An 18776-nucleotide genomic window follows, 5' to 3' on the forward strand; every position below is an offset into this window, starting at 1 on the left:
GCACTGTGGGAAGTAAAGCAGGGAAGTCTTCCCTGAGGAGGTGGTGTGGGAGCAGAGACTTGAATCAGGAGTAGGAAGTAGAGGCACCTGGATGGCTCAATCAGTTAAGCATCTGACCTCAGCCTAGAGCCCACTCTGGGATCTAGCCTCACATCAGGCTTCCTGCTCAGCAGGGAGCCTGCTTCTCCCTCTCTCACTCCCCCCGCTTGCGTTCCCTCCCTCACTATATCTCTCTCTGCTAAATAAATAAATAAATAAATAAAATCTTTTTTAAAAAATGGAGTAAGAAGTAATTGGAAAGTTAAATTTAGCAAGGCACCAACTTAATTTTACCTGCAAAATCTTTCTCAGCTCTCTCTTCTCCATCCTGGCTGTAGGCCCTGGATCTAGTCGTCACGCCCAAGGGTCACTGCCCTTGCCTCCTAGGTTCTTCCTGCTGCTGGTCTGGCTGGCTCTCATCTGCATCTCCCTGCAAGTCCTTATCAGAGCCCCTGTGCCCAGCAGTGTGTTAGGCTCTGGGGATGTGGCTGTGAGCAAGCAGACACGATCCCTCCTCCCCCTCTCCCTGCCCCCCACAGCCTAAATCTAGTGGTAGAAGGGGCTAGACAGGACACAAATTGACATCTTCTGTTGAAATATAGTATTCAAAGCACATAAGTCAGAACCATACAGGAATTAATGAATTTTCTCATGAATCATATATCCCTGTGCAACCAGCACCCTCATCAGGAAATCGTACTTTCTCCTGACTTTTTTTTTTAATATTTTATTTATTTATTTGAGAGAGAGTGAGCGAGAGAGAGCACAAACAGGAGAAGCAGTAGGTTCCCTGCTGAGCAGGGAGCCCAACACAGGGCTCGATTCCAAGACCCTGGGATCATGACCTGAGCTGAAGGCAGATGCTTAACTGACTGAGCTGTCCAGGCGCCCTCACTCTCCTGAATTCTTCTTCTTCTTCTTCTTTTTTTTTTTTTTAAGATTTTATTTATGTATTTGACAGAGAGAGATCACAAGCAGGCAGAGAAGCAGGCAGAGAGAGGAGGAAGCAGGCTCCCCACTGAGCAGAGAGCCCGATGTGGGGCTCGATCCCAGGACCCTGGGACCATGACCTGAGCTGAAGGCAGAGGCCCTAACCCACTGAGCCACCCAGGCGCCCCACTCTCCTGACTTCTAACAACAGATTGCTCTTTCCTGTTTCTGAACTCCATGTAACGGAATCATACAGTCTGCTCTCTTGGGTCTGGCTTCTTTCTTTCAACCTCATGTTTGTGACCTTCATCTGGGTTGTGGATGGCAATAATCCATTCACTGTGGAAAACTTTAAAAAAAAAAAAGATTTTATTTATTTATTTGACAGAGAGAGAGAGATCACAAGTAGACAGAGGCAGGCAGAGAGAGGGAGGGGGGAGGCAGGCTCCCCACTGAGCAGAGAGCCAGATGCGGGGCTTCATCCCAGGACCCCAGGATCATGACCTGAGTGGAAGGCAGAGGCTATAACCAACTGAGCCACCCAGGCGCCCCTCACTGTGGAAAACTTTTAACTGAGGGGTACCACGGTCTGATCTAAGCCCTAGAAGACTTGCTTGGCTGCTGGGTGGAGAACAAAATGTAGAGGGACAACTGTGGGTTAGCAGGCAAGAGACAGGCAGTGTGGCCCAGGGTGTTGACTGTGAAAATGGAAGAAAGGGGTCAGCATGCAGAAATATTTTGCAGGTGGTGCTATAGAGTTTGTGGGTAGATTGTACAGGACATGAGGGAAAGGAAAGGCTCAAGGCTCATGGGGTTTATGGTTCAGATTTCTGGATTTTTTTTTTTTTTTTGAGAAAATGGGTTTCACTGAGATGGGAACCAGGCTGAGCGACAGATCTGACGACTGACTGGAGATTTCTATTTTGAACATGTCATGATTGAAATGCCATACTAATGTAGACCAACATGGGATAGTTCAAGTCATGTCTGTAGTGTTTGCTGTAGTGTTTTGCTCTGAGGAGTGTTTGGATGATAAATTGTATGTTCGTCCTACCTACTGGACATCCATATGGACTTGTCAGATAGGCTGTTGGATATCTTGGTCAGGGCTGGAAGTGTATATTTGGGAACATACAGATGCATTTAAAGTGATGGAACTGGTGGAAGTAACTTTTTTTTTTTTTGAGTCCGAGATAGAGTGAGAGAGCACAAGCAGGGGGAGTGGCAGGCAGAGGGAGAATCAGGCTGCCCACTGAGCAGGGAGCCTAATGTGGGACTCAATCCCCGGACCTGGGATCATGACCTGAGCTGAAGGCAGATGCTTAACCCACTGAGCCACCAAGGCATCCCTAGTAGAATAATCTAAGAGGGGATGTAGATGGAGGATCTACAAGATCCCAGGATCAAGTGAGCAAAGGAGACAAAGGAGACAAAAAAAAAACAACAAAAAACAAAAAAATGCAGCATGTGAGGCAGGAGTGTAGGAAATGGAAGTGTATGAAGAGGCAGAGTTTCAAAAAGGAGGAATGGTCTGCTCTCTACTGCCTGCTCTCCAGGGAAGAGATGTCCTTTCGGTAGTCAACATGAAGGTCACCCACGAACTTGGAGACAGTGGTTTCAGTGGAGAGATGGGCAAGATTGCAGTTGAGGAGGGAATGGCGCTAAGACAGTACAAACACAAGAATAATTAGCTCTTTCCCTCCTGGGAAAGAGTGAGAAAGGAGACAGGAGAAACAGGCAGTAGCCTTAGGGGATGTAGCATGAGAAGGTGTCCCCAAAGAGGGCAGTGACAGAGGATATTTGAGAGGGATATGGGGATTAGGCAAGAGAGCGGCCACTTGCAGGAGCAGAGCCCATGGAGAACACAGTGGAAACCCCCTCCTTCAGTAGGAGTGGGACACCCTTGATGGCAATTGGAGGAGGAGGGATGATTCTTTCTCTGTAAGCTACCATGAGATAACTGGAGCACACAAAAAGGTGTAGTCAACTGCACAACGCCATTGCTCAGCAGACAGATCTGTGTTGATATAAGTGGCTTCCCAGCACAATTTCTCAGGGCTGTAAGACTTCTCCACCTCCACGATAACATTCTTGTACACGCATACTTTGTGCACCCGTGTGGAGTTCTTCCAGCGCACACGCTTAGGAGTAAAAGTGCCGAGTTGTGGGTTTGGGTTTACCCATCTTTAATGCAAAGGCCAGCACACAGGGTTATGCACAGCTTTCCCCTTTGGTGCCAGATTCTTCTTTGAAGTGGTTGTGTCAGTTTACATTCCCACTTCCTCACCAGCAGGGCAGGAGGGATCCTGGTTGTCCACACCCTCACCAACACTTGGTCTTGTCAGATGTTTAAATTTTGCCCATCTGCTGAGTGTGAGATGCGCTCGTGAAATTATGGTTTTGATTTGCATTCCCCTGATTACGGTGAGGATGAAACATCTTTTTTCAGAAGTCTATTGGCCTCTTAGGATTCTTCTGTGAATTACCTGGGACTATGTTTCTGCTGAGTTTTTATTTTTTGTATTAATTTATAGTTTTTTACTATATTAGCATTCAAAATCTTTTTTGTCAGTTACCTGTGTAACAGATATTTTCTCCTAGTGTAAGGCTTTTGTTTACATTTTTTTTTAACAGTATCTCTTCCTGAAAATGAGGTTTTAACTTTAGTATCAAATTTATCAATCTTTTGGGTGGCTCAGTTGGTTGAGGGGTCTGCCTTTGGCTCAGGTCATGATCTCAGAATTCTTGAATCTAGCCTTGGGTTGGGATCCCTACTCAGTGGAGCGTCTGCATGTCCCTCTCCCTGCTCTCTCAAATCAATATATAACATTTTTTTAAAAGAGAAAGAAAGTTTCTGCCAAAGCAGAAATTGCTGTTCATATTTAATCCCTAATGTAGCTAGAGCTACTTTTTGTGTATGGTGTGAGAGAGGGATCCAATTTTAATTTGTCCACATGGATAGTTATGCCCTTCCTGCCTCTCTGTGCTTAGTTCATTCTCTCTCTCTCTTTTTGTTTTTTAAGATTTTATTTATTTATTTGTCAGAGAGAGAGATAATGAAAGAGAGCACAGGCAGACAGAGTGGAAGGCAGAGTCAGAGGGAGAAGCAGGCTCCCTGCGGAGCAAGGAGCCCGATGTGGGACTCTATCCCAGGACGCTGGGATCATGACCTGAGCAGAAGGCAGCTGCTTAACCAACTGAGCCACCCAGGCGTCCCTCTCTCTCTCTTTTTTAAGATTTTATTTACTTATTTGACAGAGAGATCCCAAGTAGGCAAAGAGACAGGTAGAGAGAGAGAGGAGAAAGCAGGATCCCTGAGGAGCAGAGAGCCTGATGCGAGGCTCAATCCCATGACCCTGAGACCATGACCTTAGCCGAAGGCAGAGGCTTAACCCACTGAGCCACCCAGGCGCCCCAGCTTAACCCATTCTTATTCATCCTTCAAGATTCAGCTTAGGTTCATATATTCCAACTACATTACCACAATTCCCTACAGAACAATGTTGTCCAATAGAAATATAGTGCAAACTACATATGTGATTGAAGATTTTCTAGTAGTCACATTAAAAGAGAAATAGGTGAAATTAATTTTAATAATATATTTTATTTAACCCAGTATATATAATCAGCATTAAAATTATTGAGATACTTTACAATATTTTTGTCATATTAAATATCCAAAGTCTGGTGTGTATTTTACACTTAGAGCAGCTCAGACAGGCCACATTTTGGGGGCTCTGTGGCCACATGACTAATGGCTATTGTACTGTATTGGCTGTAGAGACTGCTGGCATAGAACATGTCACATTATAGTGGAATGATCTGTTTTCATACCAGCCTTTGTTACTGGTCAGTAAATTTCTGGAGTGTGACACTGAATCTTATTCATCTATCTCTTCCTCCTCCTCCACATATCTATTTAGTGCCTTGCATAAAGGTACTCTATTTTTTTAAAAGATTTTATTTATTTATTTGACAGAGAGAGAGAGAGAGAGCACATTAGGCAGAACAGCAGGCAGAGGGAGAGGGGGAAGCAGACTCCTTGCTGAGCATGGAGCCGGATACAGGACTTGATCCCAGGACCCTGGGATCATGACCTGAGCCGAAGGCAGACGCTTAACCCACTAAGCCTCCCAGGCACCCCAAGTAAAAAGATTTTATTTATTTATTTAACAGATGCAGATCACAAGTAGGCAGAGAGGAAGGCAGAGAGAAGGAAGCAGGCTCCCTGGCAAGCAAAGAGCCTGGTGTGGGGCTCGATCCCAGGACCCTGGAATCACAACCCGAGCCAAAGGCAGAGGCCTTAACCCACTGAGCCACCCAGGCGCCCAAAAGGCTTGAACCCTGAGTGTTGATACATTTTTTTATTACATAAAGCTGAATCTTGTGCACTGGGAATTTCTACCCAGTTCTGTTCCCTGAAGCCTCACACAGGGTGATGTTTCCCTAAATTTTCTCTTCCTTCAGCTAAATATTCCAGAGCGCTCTCCAGCCCTACTCTGAGCTCTCCTCCAAGCCACCACAGGATTTTGGGCTGCACTCATATCTGCCTAGAAGGCATTTTGTTACACTAATTATTTCCCATGTCAGCATTTTTTTTTTAAAAGATTTATTTATTGGGGTGCCTGGGTGGCTCAGTGGGTTAAGCCACTGCCTTCGGCTCAGGTCATGATCTCAGCGTCCTGGGATCGAGTCCTGCATCGGGCTCTCTGCTCAGCAGGGAGCCTGTCTCCCTCACTCTCTGCCTGCCTCTCTGCCTACTTGTGATCTCTCTCTGTCAGATAAATAAATAAAATCTAAAATATATATATATATATTTTATTTTATTTATTTTATTTATTTATTTGAGAGAGAGGGAGAGCGTGCGCCCATGAGCAGGGAGAGAGGAGAGGTAGAAAGAGAAGCAGACTCCCGACCTGGGGATCGTTACCTGAGCTGAAGAGAGTCACTTCACCGACTCAGCTCCCTTGGTGCCCCCCGCCCACATTACTATTTTATTTTATTTTTTATTTTTTTTAAGATTTTGTTTATTTATTTGACAGACAGAGATCACAAGTAGGCAGAGAGGCAGGCAGAGAGATAGAGAGAGGAGGAAGCAGGCTCCCTACCATGCAGAGAGTCCGACGCGGAACTCGATCCCAGGACCCCGAGATCATGACCTGAGCTGAAGGCAGCGGCTTAATCCATTGAGCCACCCAGGCGCCCCTATTTTTTATTGTTTTAAAGATTTTATTTATTTATTTGACAGACAGAGATCACAAGGAGGCAGAGAGGCAGGCAGAGAGAGGGGGAAGCAGGCTCCCCACCGAGCAGAGAGCCCGATGTGGGGCTCCATCCTAGGACCCTGGGGTCACAACCTGAGCGGAAGGCAGAGGCTTTAACCCACTGAGCCACCCAGGCGCCCCAACACATCAGTATTTTAGATTCCCAACCATGATGCAAGGTCCTAAGCATCCCAGGTGAGTGGGGCCAAGGTGTTGTCCTAAAGGTGACCTGTACAGTGCCCAGGCCATGCCAGGCACACACTCAGCCTCCACTCAGGACCAATGGTTAAAGCACAGCTCAGTTCTTCCTCTGGTCAGATATTTTTCCCACCTCCCTTTCTGATCTTCAGAAATCACAGAATTCCAGGGCTGAAAAAGCAAAGAGACATCCCAATTCCATCTCTTCCCTTCCTTTTTCAGCCAAGGAAAGCCACGAGAATTGTCTTCTCCAACTCCCAGTTAGAGTCAGAGCCAAGGACCAGGAAAATCTAGAGTCCCAGCACAGCAGCCGGGTTTGCTCTGGTCTGGCCTGCTTTCCAGGCTTCCTCCAGAGGACTGTTCCTCAGCCCTGTCTCCCACCCAAGTGGGCCAGGGTGCCCTCTGGGGGTGGGACCTCAGGCAGGAGGCAGGCCAGGGCCCTGGAGGAAGGTCTGCTCTGTGTGTGTGTGTGTGTGTGTTGGGGGTGTGGGGTGGAAGGGCAGCAGTGGGTAAAAGTTAACATCAGGCAATGATGCAATCACAGAATCTGAATTGAGTGCAGGTCGCTTTAAGAAAGGAGTAGCTGTAATCTGAAGCTTGCTGGGCTCTGGACTGGGAGGCGCTGCAAAAGCTCTGGGTATTTGCTGGAGCCCCTCAGTGTGCAGACAGACCTAGGCCGGTGGCAACTGGGCACACCCACAGGTAAAGCAGCTCCCCCTCCGGTGTGAGAGCATCAGGGCAAGACTGGAGAGGGTCCCCTGGGCTGGGGGAGGCAGGAGACTCCAGGGATCAGCAAAGAGGGATGCAAGGGAGAGGAGGTGGGGGGGACAGTCGCCCCTGCTGCTTGGGCCCCGGGGAGAGAGGATGAGAGAGGGCAGAGGGAGTTGGGGCTCAAAGGCCCAGGGCCCACTTTTCCCCAAGCCCCACTGGGAGGAGAGTCTGGGAAGACTTTTGAATGAAGTGGGTGGGTAGCCATGGGGAGGGCTGTGGTGGGAAGGGGCAGAGGACATAGCTGCAGGCTAGTTCTGAGCAGCACCTCAGAGGGGCTCTGTGGCCCCCGTGCCTCCTCCCCCAAGGAAGGAGGTTGCCCCTGAGCGGGGCTTCCCTGGGGCAGTTAGGAGGCAGCCTGCTCCCCTCGCCCAGTGCAGCCTTGGCTTGGGCTCAGCTCCCTGCTTCTTTTTCAAGTTCAGCTGGTGCTGATTTCCAAGCCAAGCCACTACTAGCCTGTTGAGTCCTGCAGAAGACTGGAAGGGAGGACACCTGGGCCCTGTGATCCAGCACCCACCTCTTCTCTTTGGCCAAATTAGTTGCCAGTGAACACTCGGAGATCTATGGGCTTTGGCCGTTGGCAAACAATGACTGCTATTTAGTGCAGCCTGTGGGGGGGTTTGGGGGCCTGTGGCCCGTGCTGGAGAGGATGGCTGCCCGCACTCTTTCTGCTCCTGGGGGTAAGCCACAGCAAGGGGAGGGTCTGGGCCCCATAAAAGCCACAGGCTTCGCAGAAACCCCATCATCGTCTGGCCCAGGCCTGTCCACCAGGAGTACAGCCCCTGGGGGCCAGGGAGCTCTGCTTCTAGGGCCGGTCCTCCTGGGGTGTGCAGAGCGAAACTCATGGGTTCCCCTGGCCTCACTCACTCAGGTTCCAAGACTCGAGAAGGAACGCTGCCTGGGGACCGGCAGGGTCGCCAAGGTAGTGGGCCTGGAGGGCACGCCCGGGTCCGCCCTTCCAAAGCCAGGAGGGAGGGCGGTGTCCTTCCCTGCACTGCCCAGGAGGTCCACTGCCATGTGGCTTTAGGCTGTGTGGTGCTGGAAGGAGGAGGAGGAGGGATGGTGTTTGTCTCACAACCGGATTTAATCTGAAACACATGTATTGGCTCAAGTTTATCCGCCCAGCTGGAATGCAAGATCACAAAATCCCAGTGTCTCCTGATTTTGGTAAATGCAGCAGAAAGGAAAGCCTGACCTTGGCCCAGCAGAGAGAATATCTACCTCCTCCCCATGCCCTCCCACTCCTAGGGGGACCGGAGTCTGGCTTAGATACTGCCCTTTGGACGGATGGCATGAGTGTCCCTGTGTCCCTGGCCAGGCGGTGGCTGCCTGCCCTCAGGCCACAGAACAATCACCTTGGACAGGGCATCGAGTGGGCTCAGAGGGACCCCCAACCCCAAGTAGATTCTGACTCTCTGCCCTCCCAGGGCCCTTTTGGGGGGCTCTCCATAATCACTCCTCTTCCTCCATCCTTAGGGTGGGGAGGTGGAGGATTCAGAGGCCATGAAAATACTACCTGTCACAGCGACTGGCTGTGGGCCAGCTGGGGACGCATGTGCTTTTCATGGCCAGGGTCCCTCATCTTATCTTTAGTCCTCAGTCCCCCAACATGGGGACCATGATCCCACAACCTGGGGCTTGCACTGACTCTGTGAGGACTCCTACAGAGAAGGTTTGACCTCCAAGCGCATTTGAACTGTGAACTTGGTTTTCATTTTTTTTTTTTTAAAGATTTTATTTATTTGACAGACAGAGATCACAAGTAGGCAGAGAGGCAGGCAGAGAGAGAGAGGAAGGGAAGCAGGCTCCCTGCTGAGCAGAGAGCCCAATGCAGGGCTTGATCTCAGGACCCTGGGATCATGACCTGAGCTGAAGGCAGAGGCTTTAACCCACTGAGCCACCCAGGCGCCCCATGAACTTGGTTTTCTTAAACACTATGCCAGGCTGAGCCCCGTGTCCCTCCTGTCTCAGCTCCCTACCGGGGCCAGAGGTGCTAGGGGTAATAGCATTTCCTATACCCTTGCCGCCTAGAAATCTCAGGGAATTTTGTGGTCTCTGATACACCAGTCTGCTGGGGCTCAGGCAAGAAGACTCCTCCTAGCTCTGGGGTGCGGCTGGGAGGGCGGAGAGAGCAGTTGTGAGACTGTCTGGTGTTCCGGGTCTCTAGCTGGTATCAAAGAAATCTTGTCCTCGTGGCTCAAGGGGAGGTTCTCTCTGAGCTCCAGGGGCAGCTGGGCAGGAGAGTAGCTGGGTGAGGACTTGGGGTCTGTGGGACTCGCTCTGGGACACAAGCTCCAGATCAGGCTTTGAGAAGAAAGCTGGGCTACTTCCCACTTGCAGTCCAGCCACAGACTGAGCAAACTCTGAAAGGTGGTCCCTTCTTTCGTTGCCTTTCATCTCTCCAGTGTTGTCCAGTGGATTATCTGGCTTGATTCTAAGGACTTCCACCAAAAATCACACATCCCACTCCCAACTTTCCTATTTGCTCTGAGAAGTCAGAAAAGTATGCGTGTTGCGCGTGTGGGAAGGTATTGATGGGCATAGAAATGATGACCGTGAACATGCCGGAGAGCCTTGGCCAGTGTGTCCGTGCGTGTGCGTAGGGCAGGTGAGGGTCAGGGAACACAGATGTTATAAATTGGTGACCTGGCAATATGGGTGGTGGTGGGGGCGAGACAGGGACCAACCGAAGGTCCTAGTTACTGAGATCTTGTCCCACTTTTTAAACAGAAGGTCCCTTGGAAGATCCTATCTGCGGGACCTCCCAGCTGCCTTCATCCCCTCGCACCCCACATCCTAACTCCAAGGGGTGAGTTCATGGACATGCAGGAGGCTGAGGGATGGTGGCAGACATGGAGCCCTGAACTCTACCCCCAGATTTCCCTTTTCCCTTGTGGTTCAGGGGCTAGAGGGAACTGGTTGGAAGAGGCCGCTGCTGGGGATGTGAAGGGTCCTGGGGTTGTTTAACCTGAAGGAAAGAAAGCTCCGAGGGTTTAAGAGCTATTTTTGAGCTAGTAGGGGGCAGAGGATCTGGCTCCCTAGGAGAGAAGGGGGGCCCTGGGGTTCCAGGTGTAGGGAGACACATTTTTAGCTCTAGGATCACTGCAGAGCTCACCTGCCTTTGTGCTGTTCATTTCTTTGGAGACGTGACCTGATTTATTGCTCATATCAAGAACTATCTGGTTTCCATTTTGCAAGAGAAGATGCTGTGAGTTCTCAAGAGAGCTATTAAGACACAGAATTGAGATTTGAACCCAGGCTCTCGGCCCCTAGACCCAGTGCTCCTTAGCAGGAGAGTAAGAACTCTCCATAGAGAACTATCTCTGAAGGGAATGAGTCCCTTATGAGGCCACAGGTTCTAGACCAGAGTAATTCGAGGACAGGGTCTGAGAACTTCCTGGGGATGGCGAGGAGCTGGAACAGATGCCTCCCTTCTCTGTGTTCTGTAATTCTACCTATGGGAACTAGATTCTGTCCCATTCTGACATTACCCCAAATTCTGTATCATGAGCTGGCCCTGTGTCTCCAGAGAAGAGCCATGCTTTGCATTTCTGCTAGGCCACAGCCACACAGAGGAGCCCACTGCTGGTTCTCCAATGTCCCCAGAGTCCATGACCCTGGGGCTCGAGGCCCCCAGATCTCCTGACACACACAGGGGGACAAAAGCACAGACTCATCCTGGGGCTGTAGGCCATGAGGCAGGTGGAGGGGTGGCAAGGCACTCAGAGGGAGGGATCGTCAAGTTGAAGGTCTGCTTCCAGCCTGGGGAGGTCGGAGTTAAGGTGCCTCATCCTGGCAAGCTCCTGCGCCCCACTCAGGGTGGCTGGCGGAGCAGGCGGTGGGTGAGGGGGACAGCCCACTCCCTCTTTTCTTGCAGGCTCAGGATGCAGGCCCTCGTGCTTCTCCTCTGGACTGGAGCCCTCCTCGCGCACAGCAGCTGCCAGGACAGCGCGGGCAGCCCCCAGGAGGTCAGCGGGGTTGGTGCGAGGCGAGGTGTGGGCAATCCCCACCCCTCCTTAGCAGGCAGTAAGGGGGATGGGGCAGACATCCCGGTTCCAGGCCAGACTCCGGCCTTCCTGTGTAGATAAGGCCTGGATTTCTCCTTCAGCAAAACAGACAGAAAACATCTCACCTTGCCTTTCGGGGTAACACAGCGGAGACAGAAATAAGATCCCAGAAGGTGAAAAGTGAAGGCAGTCTAGCAAGCCCGGGGGTATCCCTTTCAGTGAAGACCTTTTCTCACTACCTTGGGGCACTCGTGGGTCTCACTGACAGGATGGTGGTCCTGGATATTTGTTCCGATAGCAACCGGAGTGCAGCGGAGATGTAAGCGTGCAGAAAGGTCCCTTTGCTGTCCGGAGGAAGCACGGTCAGACTGTGGAGACTGATGCTGAGAATCTCAGGCTAAGGGGCAGTGAGGGCCCAGGGCAGCCCGGGCTACTGGCTGGAGTCCTGGACGTGGTCGAGAGCTCTGGCTCTGCCTCTCACTTCTTAGCTTTGTTACTGTAGACAAGTCACTTTGAAATGAGTCCGTTTCTTCCTCCCTCCCCCCCTTCTTTCCTTCCTTCCTTTCCTCCTTTCTTCTTTTTAAATTTCTTTTTTAAAGATTTTATTTGTTTATATTTCAGAAGAGAAACAGTAAAAGAGGGAACACAAGCAGGGGGAGTGGGAGAGGGAGAGGGAGAAGCAGGCTTCCTGCTGAGCAGCGAGCCCAATGTGGGGCTTGATGCCAGGACTCTTGAGACCATGACGAGAGCTGAGCGCAGATGCTCAACAACTGAGCCACCCAGGCGCCCCCCGAGTCTCTTTCTTATCTGTAAAATGGGATTAAAAATACCTATCCAGGGGGACTTGGGTGGCTCAGTAGGTTAAGTCTCTACCTTTGGCTTAGGTCTTGGGGTCCTGGGATCAAGTCCCCGCATGGACTCCCTGTTCTCCCTCTGGCTCTTCCCCTGTTTGAGTGCGCACATGCGCTCGCCTTCTCTCTCTCAAATAAATACTCTTAAAGAAAAAAAAAGATTTTATTTATTTATTTGATAGACAGAGATCCCAAGTAGGCAGAGAGGCAGGCAGAGAGAGGAGGAAGCAGGCTCCCTGCTGAGCACAGAGCCTGATGTGGGGCTCGATCCCAGGACCCTGGGATCATGTCCTGGGCCAAAAGCAGAGGATTTGACTACTGAGCCACCCAGGCATCCCACAAATCAATAATCTTTAAAGAGAAACCAAAACTACCCTTGCAGGGCTCTCGTGGCCAGTCACCTACTTTTTACCTACTGAATACCTGCTCTATAGGGGCTGGGGCGGGGCAGAAATATAAAGGACTCAGATCTTGCCTTCAAGGAACTCAGTCTTTTGAGGTATCAAATAGATCAACAAGCAGGAAATGAAGTGACTCCAGTGAAGAGAACCAGCACAGTCTGGCACATGGTAGGTGGTTAATATGTAAGTGGGAGCTGATCCCCTAAAAAGTTCAGGAAACCAAAACGGGCCTTCAGCTTGGGGTGATTAGGGAAAAGTTGTGGAGGAGATGCTATGCCATCAGAGGCCATAAAAGATGGGACTGGGGTTGGGGGAATCACAGGAGGGTCCAGGTAGAGAGTTGGAAGCAGTTAGCAAAGGGGAAGACAGGCAGCTTGCTCTGGCCTGAGAGCAAGGTTCCTTGGAAGGGAGGGCACTCTTATCTTTCTCTCTCTCTTTTTAAAAGGATCTTATTTATTTGTCAGAGAGAGAGGGAGAGAGTGCACAAGCAGGGGGACCAGCAGGCAGAGGGAGAAGCAGGCTCCCAGATGAGCAGAGAGCCTGCTGCAGGACTCGATCCCAGGACCCGAGATCATGACCTGAGCCGAAGACAGACAGTTAACCAAATGAGCCACCCAAGCATCCCTCCTCCCTCTTTTTAAGTATGTCACAGGCCTGAGGCTCACAAGTCACTAGTGTTTAAACCTGGTCAGCTAATTTCTATGTGGGACTGCCTGTCCCCAGCCAAGAACTCCGGCAGGATCCAGGATCACACTCTCCTTCTAACATTAGGCTACATGTAGGGTACTCAGCCAGGACATTTCTAAGGGGCCAGAAGGACAATCCCACTCAAAGCAACAAGGGTTCCCATCACACACAGCTCATCTCTGATGGTCCTTGTGCTCAAATCCAGGACGCCCCAGCTCCCGACACCACAGGGGTGCCCGTGGAAGAGGAGGACCCCTTCTTCAAGGTCCCTGTGAATAAGCTAGCAGCGGCCATCTCCAACTTTGGGTATGACCTGTACCGTGTGAGGTCCGGCCTTAGCCCAGCTGCCAACGTGCTGCTATCCCCCCTCAGTGTGGCTACCGCTCTCTCTGCGCTCTCGCTGGGTGAGTTCTCAGATGGGGACAGCCTGGGGTGCCTGGAGTGGCCTGTGGCCCCTGCAGAGAGGTGGTGAGAGAGCGGCCCACTGGGGTCCCTTTACGTGTACCTACAACCCCCGACCCCAGCTCTGCGGAGGGTGCAGAGCACTGCTGACTTGGGGACATGGCCTCACGACCACTTACTGATGATGGGATGACTTTGACACTCCGTTCTTAACACAAGCTTCTGTGTGCCACCCCCTACAAGCGGGGGTGGTCCTTGCTCTTACTTGGTCACAGCTGAGTTCCCGGTGGCGTGGTGGGGCATGGGGAGAGTCATGAGCGGGTGACCACCAAACTTTCTGGTAAGGGCTGTGGCCAGAGAAGCACGGGGGCTTGAACCCTCCCTCCGGCCCTTGTCACTCTCTCTAGGCCTGATGGCCTTCACCTGCTGGAGGAAAATCTTGTTTTTCTTCCACTGCTTTCGAATTTCTCGCCCAGCAAGAATGCCACCAGTATGAACAGTGGAAGACCAAGAACGTGGTGTCCCACCCCGGGAGCTGGCCTGACCTGGGCCCTGGTGGCCAGGTATTAAGTCTCCCACCCCGCTCTCTGGCAGGAGCGGAACAGCGGACAGAATCCACCATCCACCGGGCCCTGTACTATGACCTGATCAGCAACCCGGACATCCATGGCACCTATAAGGAGCTCCTTGCCGCCGTCACTGCCCCCGAGAAGAACTTCAAGAGTGCTTCCCGGATCATCTTTGAAAGGAGTGGGTCACCTTGCTAGCCTGGGATGCTGGAGGAATTTGGGGATCTATGCTCTATGGTGGTGGGTGGGCGGTTTCTTTTCTTTTCTTCTCCTTTTTTTTTTTTTTTTTAAGATTTTATTTATTTGAGAGAGAGAGTATGAGAGAGGGAAGGCTCAGAGGAAGAAGCAGACTTCCCCCTGAGCGGAGAGCCTGATGCAGGACCCGATCCCGGGACTCCAGAATCATGACCTGAGCCAAAGGCAGTTGCTTAACCGACGGAGCCACCCAGGCACCCAGGGTGTTTCTTTCTAAACACTAGATCACGTCTGCCCAGGCTGGGCCTGGTGCTGGTGGGCAGGAAGAGGCCCCATGAGCTCAAAAGGGATCAGAAAGAGGAAGCAGAAGATGGTGGGAGGGCCCTGGGAGTGCGGTAACCTGAAGAGAAACAGCGGCTGGGGAAGCTGGCGGGGAGTCTGGGCAAGTCACGGGAAGTCATTAGGCAGGAAGTCAGGGCCTGCTGAGTGGTAAACCAGAACCTCAGCCTGGCGCGCTCTCCCAGAGCAGATGCTGGTTGGGAGCTCAGAGCACACTTACCCCTACTCCATCTCTTCCCAGAGCTGCGGATAAAATCCAGCTTTGTCACACCACTGGAGAAGTCCTATGGCACCAGGCCCAGAATCCTGACTGGCAACCCTCGCTTGGACCTTCAGGAGGTTAACAACTGGGTGCAGGCCCAGATGAAAGGGAAAATCGCTAGGTCCACCCAGGAAATACCCAGTGGAGTCAGCATTCTCCTCCTCGGTGTGGCTCACTTCAAGGGTGAGGGCTCCACTTCTCTTTTGGCCAAGGGTGGAGGGTGGGTGTCAGAGGGGCTGGGGAAGGGGGGACGTCAGAGACAGAGTTCAGCAGGAACTGAGAGGTGAAGCCAGAGGATGACCTGGGGAAGGCACCTGCCTGAAGGCTCTGTGCTTGTCTTCTGGGCCCAGGCAAACCTACGGTGTGTGTCTACAAAGTGTTAAGAGACCATGCACAAAGCCTAGCAGGGAGAAGAAAGTGCTAGCACTCGGGGGCCTGTTTGGGGGTGGGCACTGTGAGATTCGTGCTGGAGTCAGATGAGGGTCAAAGCCCAGCTGGGCCTTCCCTGGCATCAAGCCCTGCACAGGCCTCACCTCTGACACGGGATGACACACTTACCTCAGAGGCTGTCTACATTGCCTCGTGTCTTCACACCAGCCGGAGCCCTGTGCCCAGGGCACAAGTATTCAGCAAACCGTTAGTTCTCTCATAGCATGCTGCTGTGGTGACATGCCTGAGACTCCTCCACAGGCCGTGTGAAGCTGGCCCCATTCAGAGAAGACTTGGGTGGGATTTGGGGCAACCTCTTCTTGAAATGCTTTTCTGTAACTTCTGTCTATCAGGCAGTAGCTAGTGGGACCCTGACCTTGAGAGAGGCCCTACCTGAAGCACTGATCTCCGGAAAGTGAGAGAAGCCATTACAGGCCAGCATATAAAAAGTCAACTTCAACGTAGGGAGCTTGGTTACCACCTCATTGTTTGAGCACCTGCCAGTGCCTCTGCCCCTCTGGGCTTCAGTGATTTTCCAGAGGGGTGATGTCGGGGTCCCTTGCAGCCTGATCTCCTCTGATCCTGTCCCCCAGACACCTCACTGTGAAAGGAGACACCAGCTGACTTTTCTCCCAGGCCATCACAGAACTTGTATGATCCAGATGGTCAAATCAGTAATTCCTCCCGAGTCTCTATATGGAAGGTATTCAGATCCTTGACCTATTGTAGTCGGGCCTGCACGTTCTCAGACAGAGCTGTTCCCTGATGTGTCAGGGCCTCTAAGATTCCTTTAGGCAGACGCCTTTAAACCATAGGCTTTGGTCTCCCAGCCCCAGTCCCAATGCCTGTCTGGTCTCCTGGGGCTCAGGGTACTCCCCATTTGTTTCATTTCAGGGCAGTGGGTAACAAAGTTTGACTCCAGAAAGACTTCCCTTCAGGATTTCCACTTGGATGAGGAGAGGACCGTGAGAGTCCCCATGATGTCAGACCCTAAGGCCATCTTACGCTATGGCTTGGACTCTGATCTCAACTGCAAGGTGTGTAGGGGCTGGATGAGCGGTGGGCAGAGGGGAGGACAGAGACAGGCAGGATGGCATATAGTGAAATAGGCTGACCTTTGAGATGGGACAGCTGTCTAAATTCTGCCTGCTGTGTAGCTTTCAGCAAGTCAATAGCTTTTCTGAGCCTTTCTTCTTAAAATGAAGGATGGGTCTCGAAACTCATCCTCCTAGGGTTTGCTGTAAGGATTAACAGATAATGTGAAATGGGCCAAGACTGGGCAAATCACATGCTGGTGTTTTCTTGTCTTTTCCCCCTTCTTTCTCTGCCTCTCCTTTTTTTCTTTCTTTGGGGGGATCTTTTATTTCTAGAATTCAAAGCCAAATTAAAAAAAAAATGGTCACACACCCTAAATGGCTGGCATTCTAAGTCTTTCACAAGCCTGACATCCTTTAATTCTAAGTCAGTAGTTCTTAAACCTTTTTCTTTGGAAATCTGACAAAACGCCTAAAACACTTGAGAGAAATGCCGTCTGTGCACACACATATTCCGTATATGGGTTCAGGGGCTGTTAAGACTCCTGATGTTGTCTGTCCCACAGACCTAAGGTTAAGAACCTCTGCTCCAAAGACCCATTTTATTTTATTTTATTTTTTAGAAGATTTTATTGTTGAGAAAGAGAGAGAGACCATGAGCAGGGGGAGTGGGAGAGGGAGAAGCAGGCGCTCCGCTGAGCAGGGAGCCCAACACAGGACTCAATCCCAGGACCCTGGGATTGTGACCTGAGCCAAAGGCAGACATTTAAACAACTGAGCCACCCAGGTGCCCCCAAAGACCCATTTTATTACTGCTTCTGTGTTCCTATGCTCAATACCCCCTGTTCTAGTCCAGGGCTCTGTAAATAACAGCTGATCAGTAACTACTGGCAGACAATCTTTGGGAGAAAATTCTTTCAGCTCATAATTTCAGTTGGTATTAGGCTAAGGTAAGAAAAGACAACAATCTACGTTTTTTTGAAGGAACTTCAGTAAACATCTTGTAGCCAGAAGGCAATGGCCAAGAAGGACAGTTGTTAAAGAGATTAGGGGCTGGGGAATTCACGGCCAAGGAACCCCACAGCAGGAGAGGAGAAGGCAGCTTGGAGTGTGTGTGTCTAGCCCTGGGCTCTCCGGGTCCAAGGAACTAACCCACGTGCTCCCTCCCTGTGGTTTCAGATTGCCCAGCTGCCCCTGACTGGCAGCATGAGTATCATCTTCTTCCTGCCTCTGAAAGTAACCCAGAACTTGACCATGATAGAAGAGAGCCTCACCTCTGAGTTCATTCATGACATAGACCGAGAACTGAAGACTATTCAGGCAGTCCTGACCATTCCCAAGCTGAAGCTGAGTTACGAAGGCGAAGTCACTAAGTCCCTGCAGGAGATGAGTATGTCTGCCAGACCACTCTGCTATTGGGGTGGGTGGGGTTGAGCTTTTTGAGCTTTCTGCCTTGCTAAGCAGCACTCAAGGGCTCTGTGGCTTTGTGGGGAGGCCATGGATGATTCCTTAATTCTACTAACACTGGAGGGGAGGCATGAACTGCCCTTATCAGATGCATTCCTTAGTCCCTACATCTCGAAACAGAACACTGCCTCTCAAAACACAGGTCTGTTGAGCTGGTTTCTGGTCTTAACCTCACTCGCTGGTTTTTGAGTGCTCTTGGGCAAGTCACTTGAACACTATCCAGCCCAGAGGTCTACAGACCTCACTGAAGGTCCAAAGTGGGGTTCTACTCCCAGCTTGCCTGCCTCCTTGAGAATCAGGATTTAAGAACCAGGACTCTACTCTTGCGCAGGGTGCTGGGTAAAGGCCGCGTTTTAATGGAAATCTCTCTCAATTTCTGCAGAACTGCAATCCTTGTTTGATTCGCCCGACTTTAGCAAGATCACAGGCAAACCTATTAAACTTACCCAAGTGGAACATCGCTCTGGCTTCGAGTGGAACGAGGATGGGGCAGGCACCACACCCAGCCCAGGGCTCCAGCCTGCCCGCCTCACCTTTCCCCTGGACTATCACCTTAACCAACCTTTCATCTTTGTACTGAGAGACACAGACACAGGGGCCCTTCTCTTCATAGGCAAAATTCTGGACCCCAGGGGCATTTAACGGTGCAGTTTCACGTTCAAATACCCTGGAAGAACAAAACCCTCGAGGGATGGCAGATAACATATGACAGGAAGCCTGCCCCATGTTGTTTCAGTGTATACTTTGCAATAAAGTGCTTTATCCTTAACCTTTGTTGCCCTGTTCCTCCTCCTGTTTTGAGCTCTGTTAAGTTTAATATGAAGATAAATAGCCCTTTTGAGATCTGCTGGTCCTATACTTATAGCCTGGGTCTCTCTCTAAACTCTGCAGAAAGTCACCACTTCAAAGAGTTCATAGTTATCGTCACGGTATA

At 50.9% G+C, this 18776-nt stretch overlaps 1 protein-coding gene across 2 annotated transcripts; it reads left to right on the forward strand.

The window, feature by feature from the left end:
* Positions 1-6996: 6996 nt before the first annotated feature.
* Positions 6997-18611, forward strand: SERPINF1 (serpin family F member 1). Of its 2 annotated transcripts, XM_004746861.3 has the most exons (9): positions 6997-7133; positions 9930-10008; positions 11077-11167; positions 13351-13549; positions 14142-14297; positions 14892-15095; positions 16236-16378; positions 17555-17765; positions 18225-18611. In XM_004746861.3, exons 3-9 carry the CDS (start codon positions 11084-11086, stop codon positions 18482-18484), a joined length of 1257 nt encoding a protein of 418 aa, XP_004746918.1. In that variant the 5' UTR covers positions 6997-7133; positions 9930-10008; positions 11077-11083; the 3' UTR covers positions 18485-18611. The 2 variants fall into 2 exon arrangements, with proteins under 2 accessions (XP_004746918.1, XP_004746919.1); XM_004746862.3 differs by lacking the exon at positions 9930-10008 and having other exon boundaries at positions 7025-7133.
* Positions 18612-18776: the final 165 nt, after the last annotated feature.

The sequence above is a fragment of the Mustela putorius genome, unplaced genomic scaffold (genome assembly GCF_011764305.1).
Source record: "Mustela putorius furo isolate JIRA1106 unplaced genomic scaffold, ASM1176430v1.1 tig00003962_pilon_pilon_pilon, whole genome shotgun sequence".
Taxonomy (NCBI): domain Eukaryota; kingdom Metazoa; phylum Chordata; class Mammalia; order Carnivora; family Mustelidae; genus Mustela; species Mustela putorius.

Bases quoted from the DNA above. Each gene is read 5' to 3' on its own strand.
- SERPINF1 (XM_004746861.3), top strand. From the start codon at position 11,084: ATGCAGGCCCTCGTGCTTCTCCTCTGGACTGGAGCCCTCCTCGCGCAC. The intron at 11,168-13,350 runs GTCAGCGGGGTT...GCTCAAATCCAG, and splicing joins GCGCGGGCAGCCCCCAGGAG to GACGCCCCAGCTCCCGACAC. The intron at 15,096-16,235 runs GTGAGGGCTCCA...GTTTCATTTCAG, and splicing joins CGGTGTGGCTCACTTCAAGG to GGCAGTGGGTAACAAAGTTT.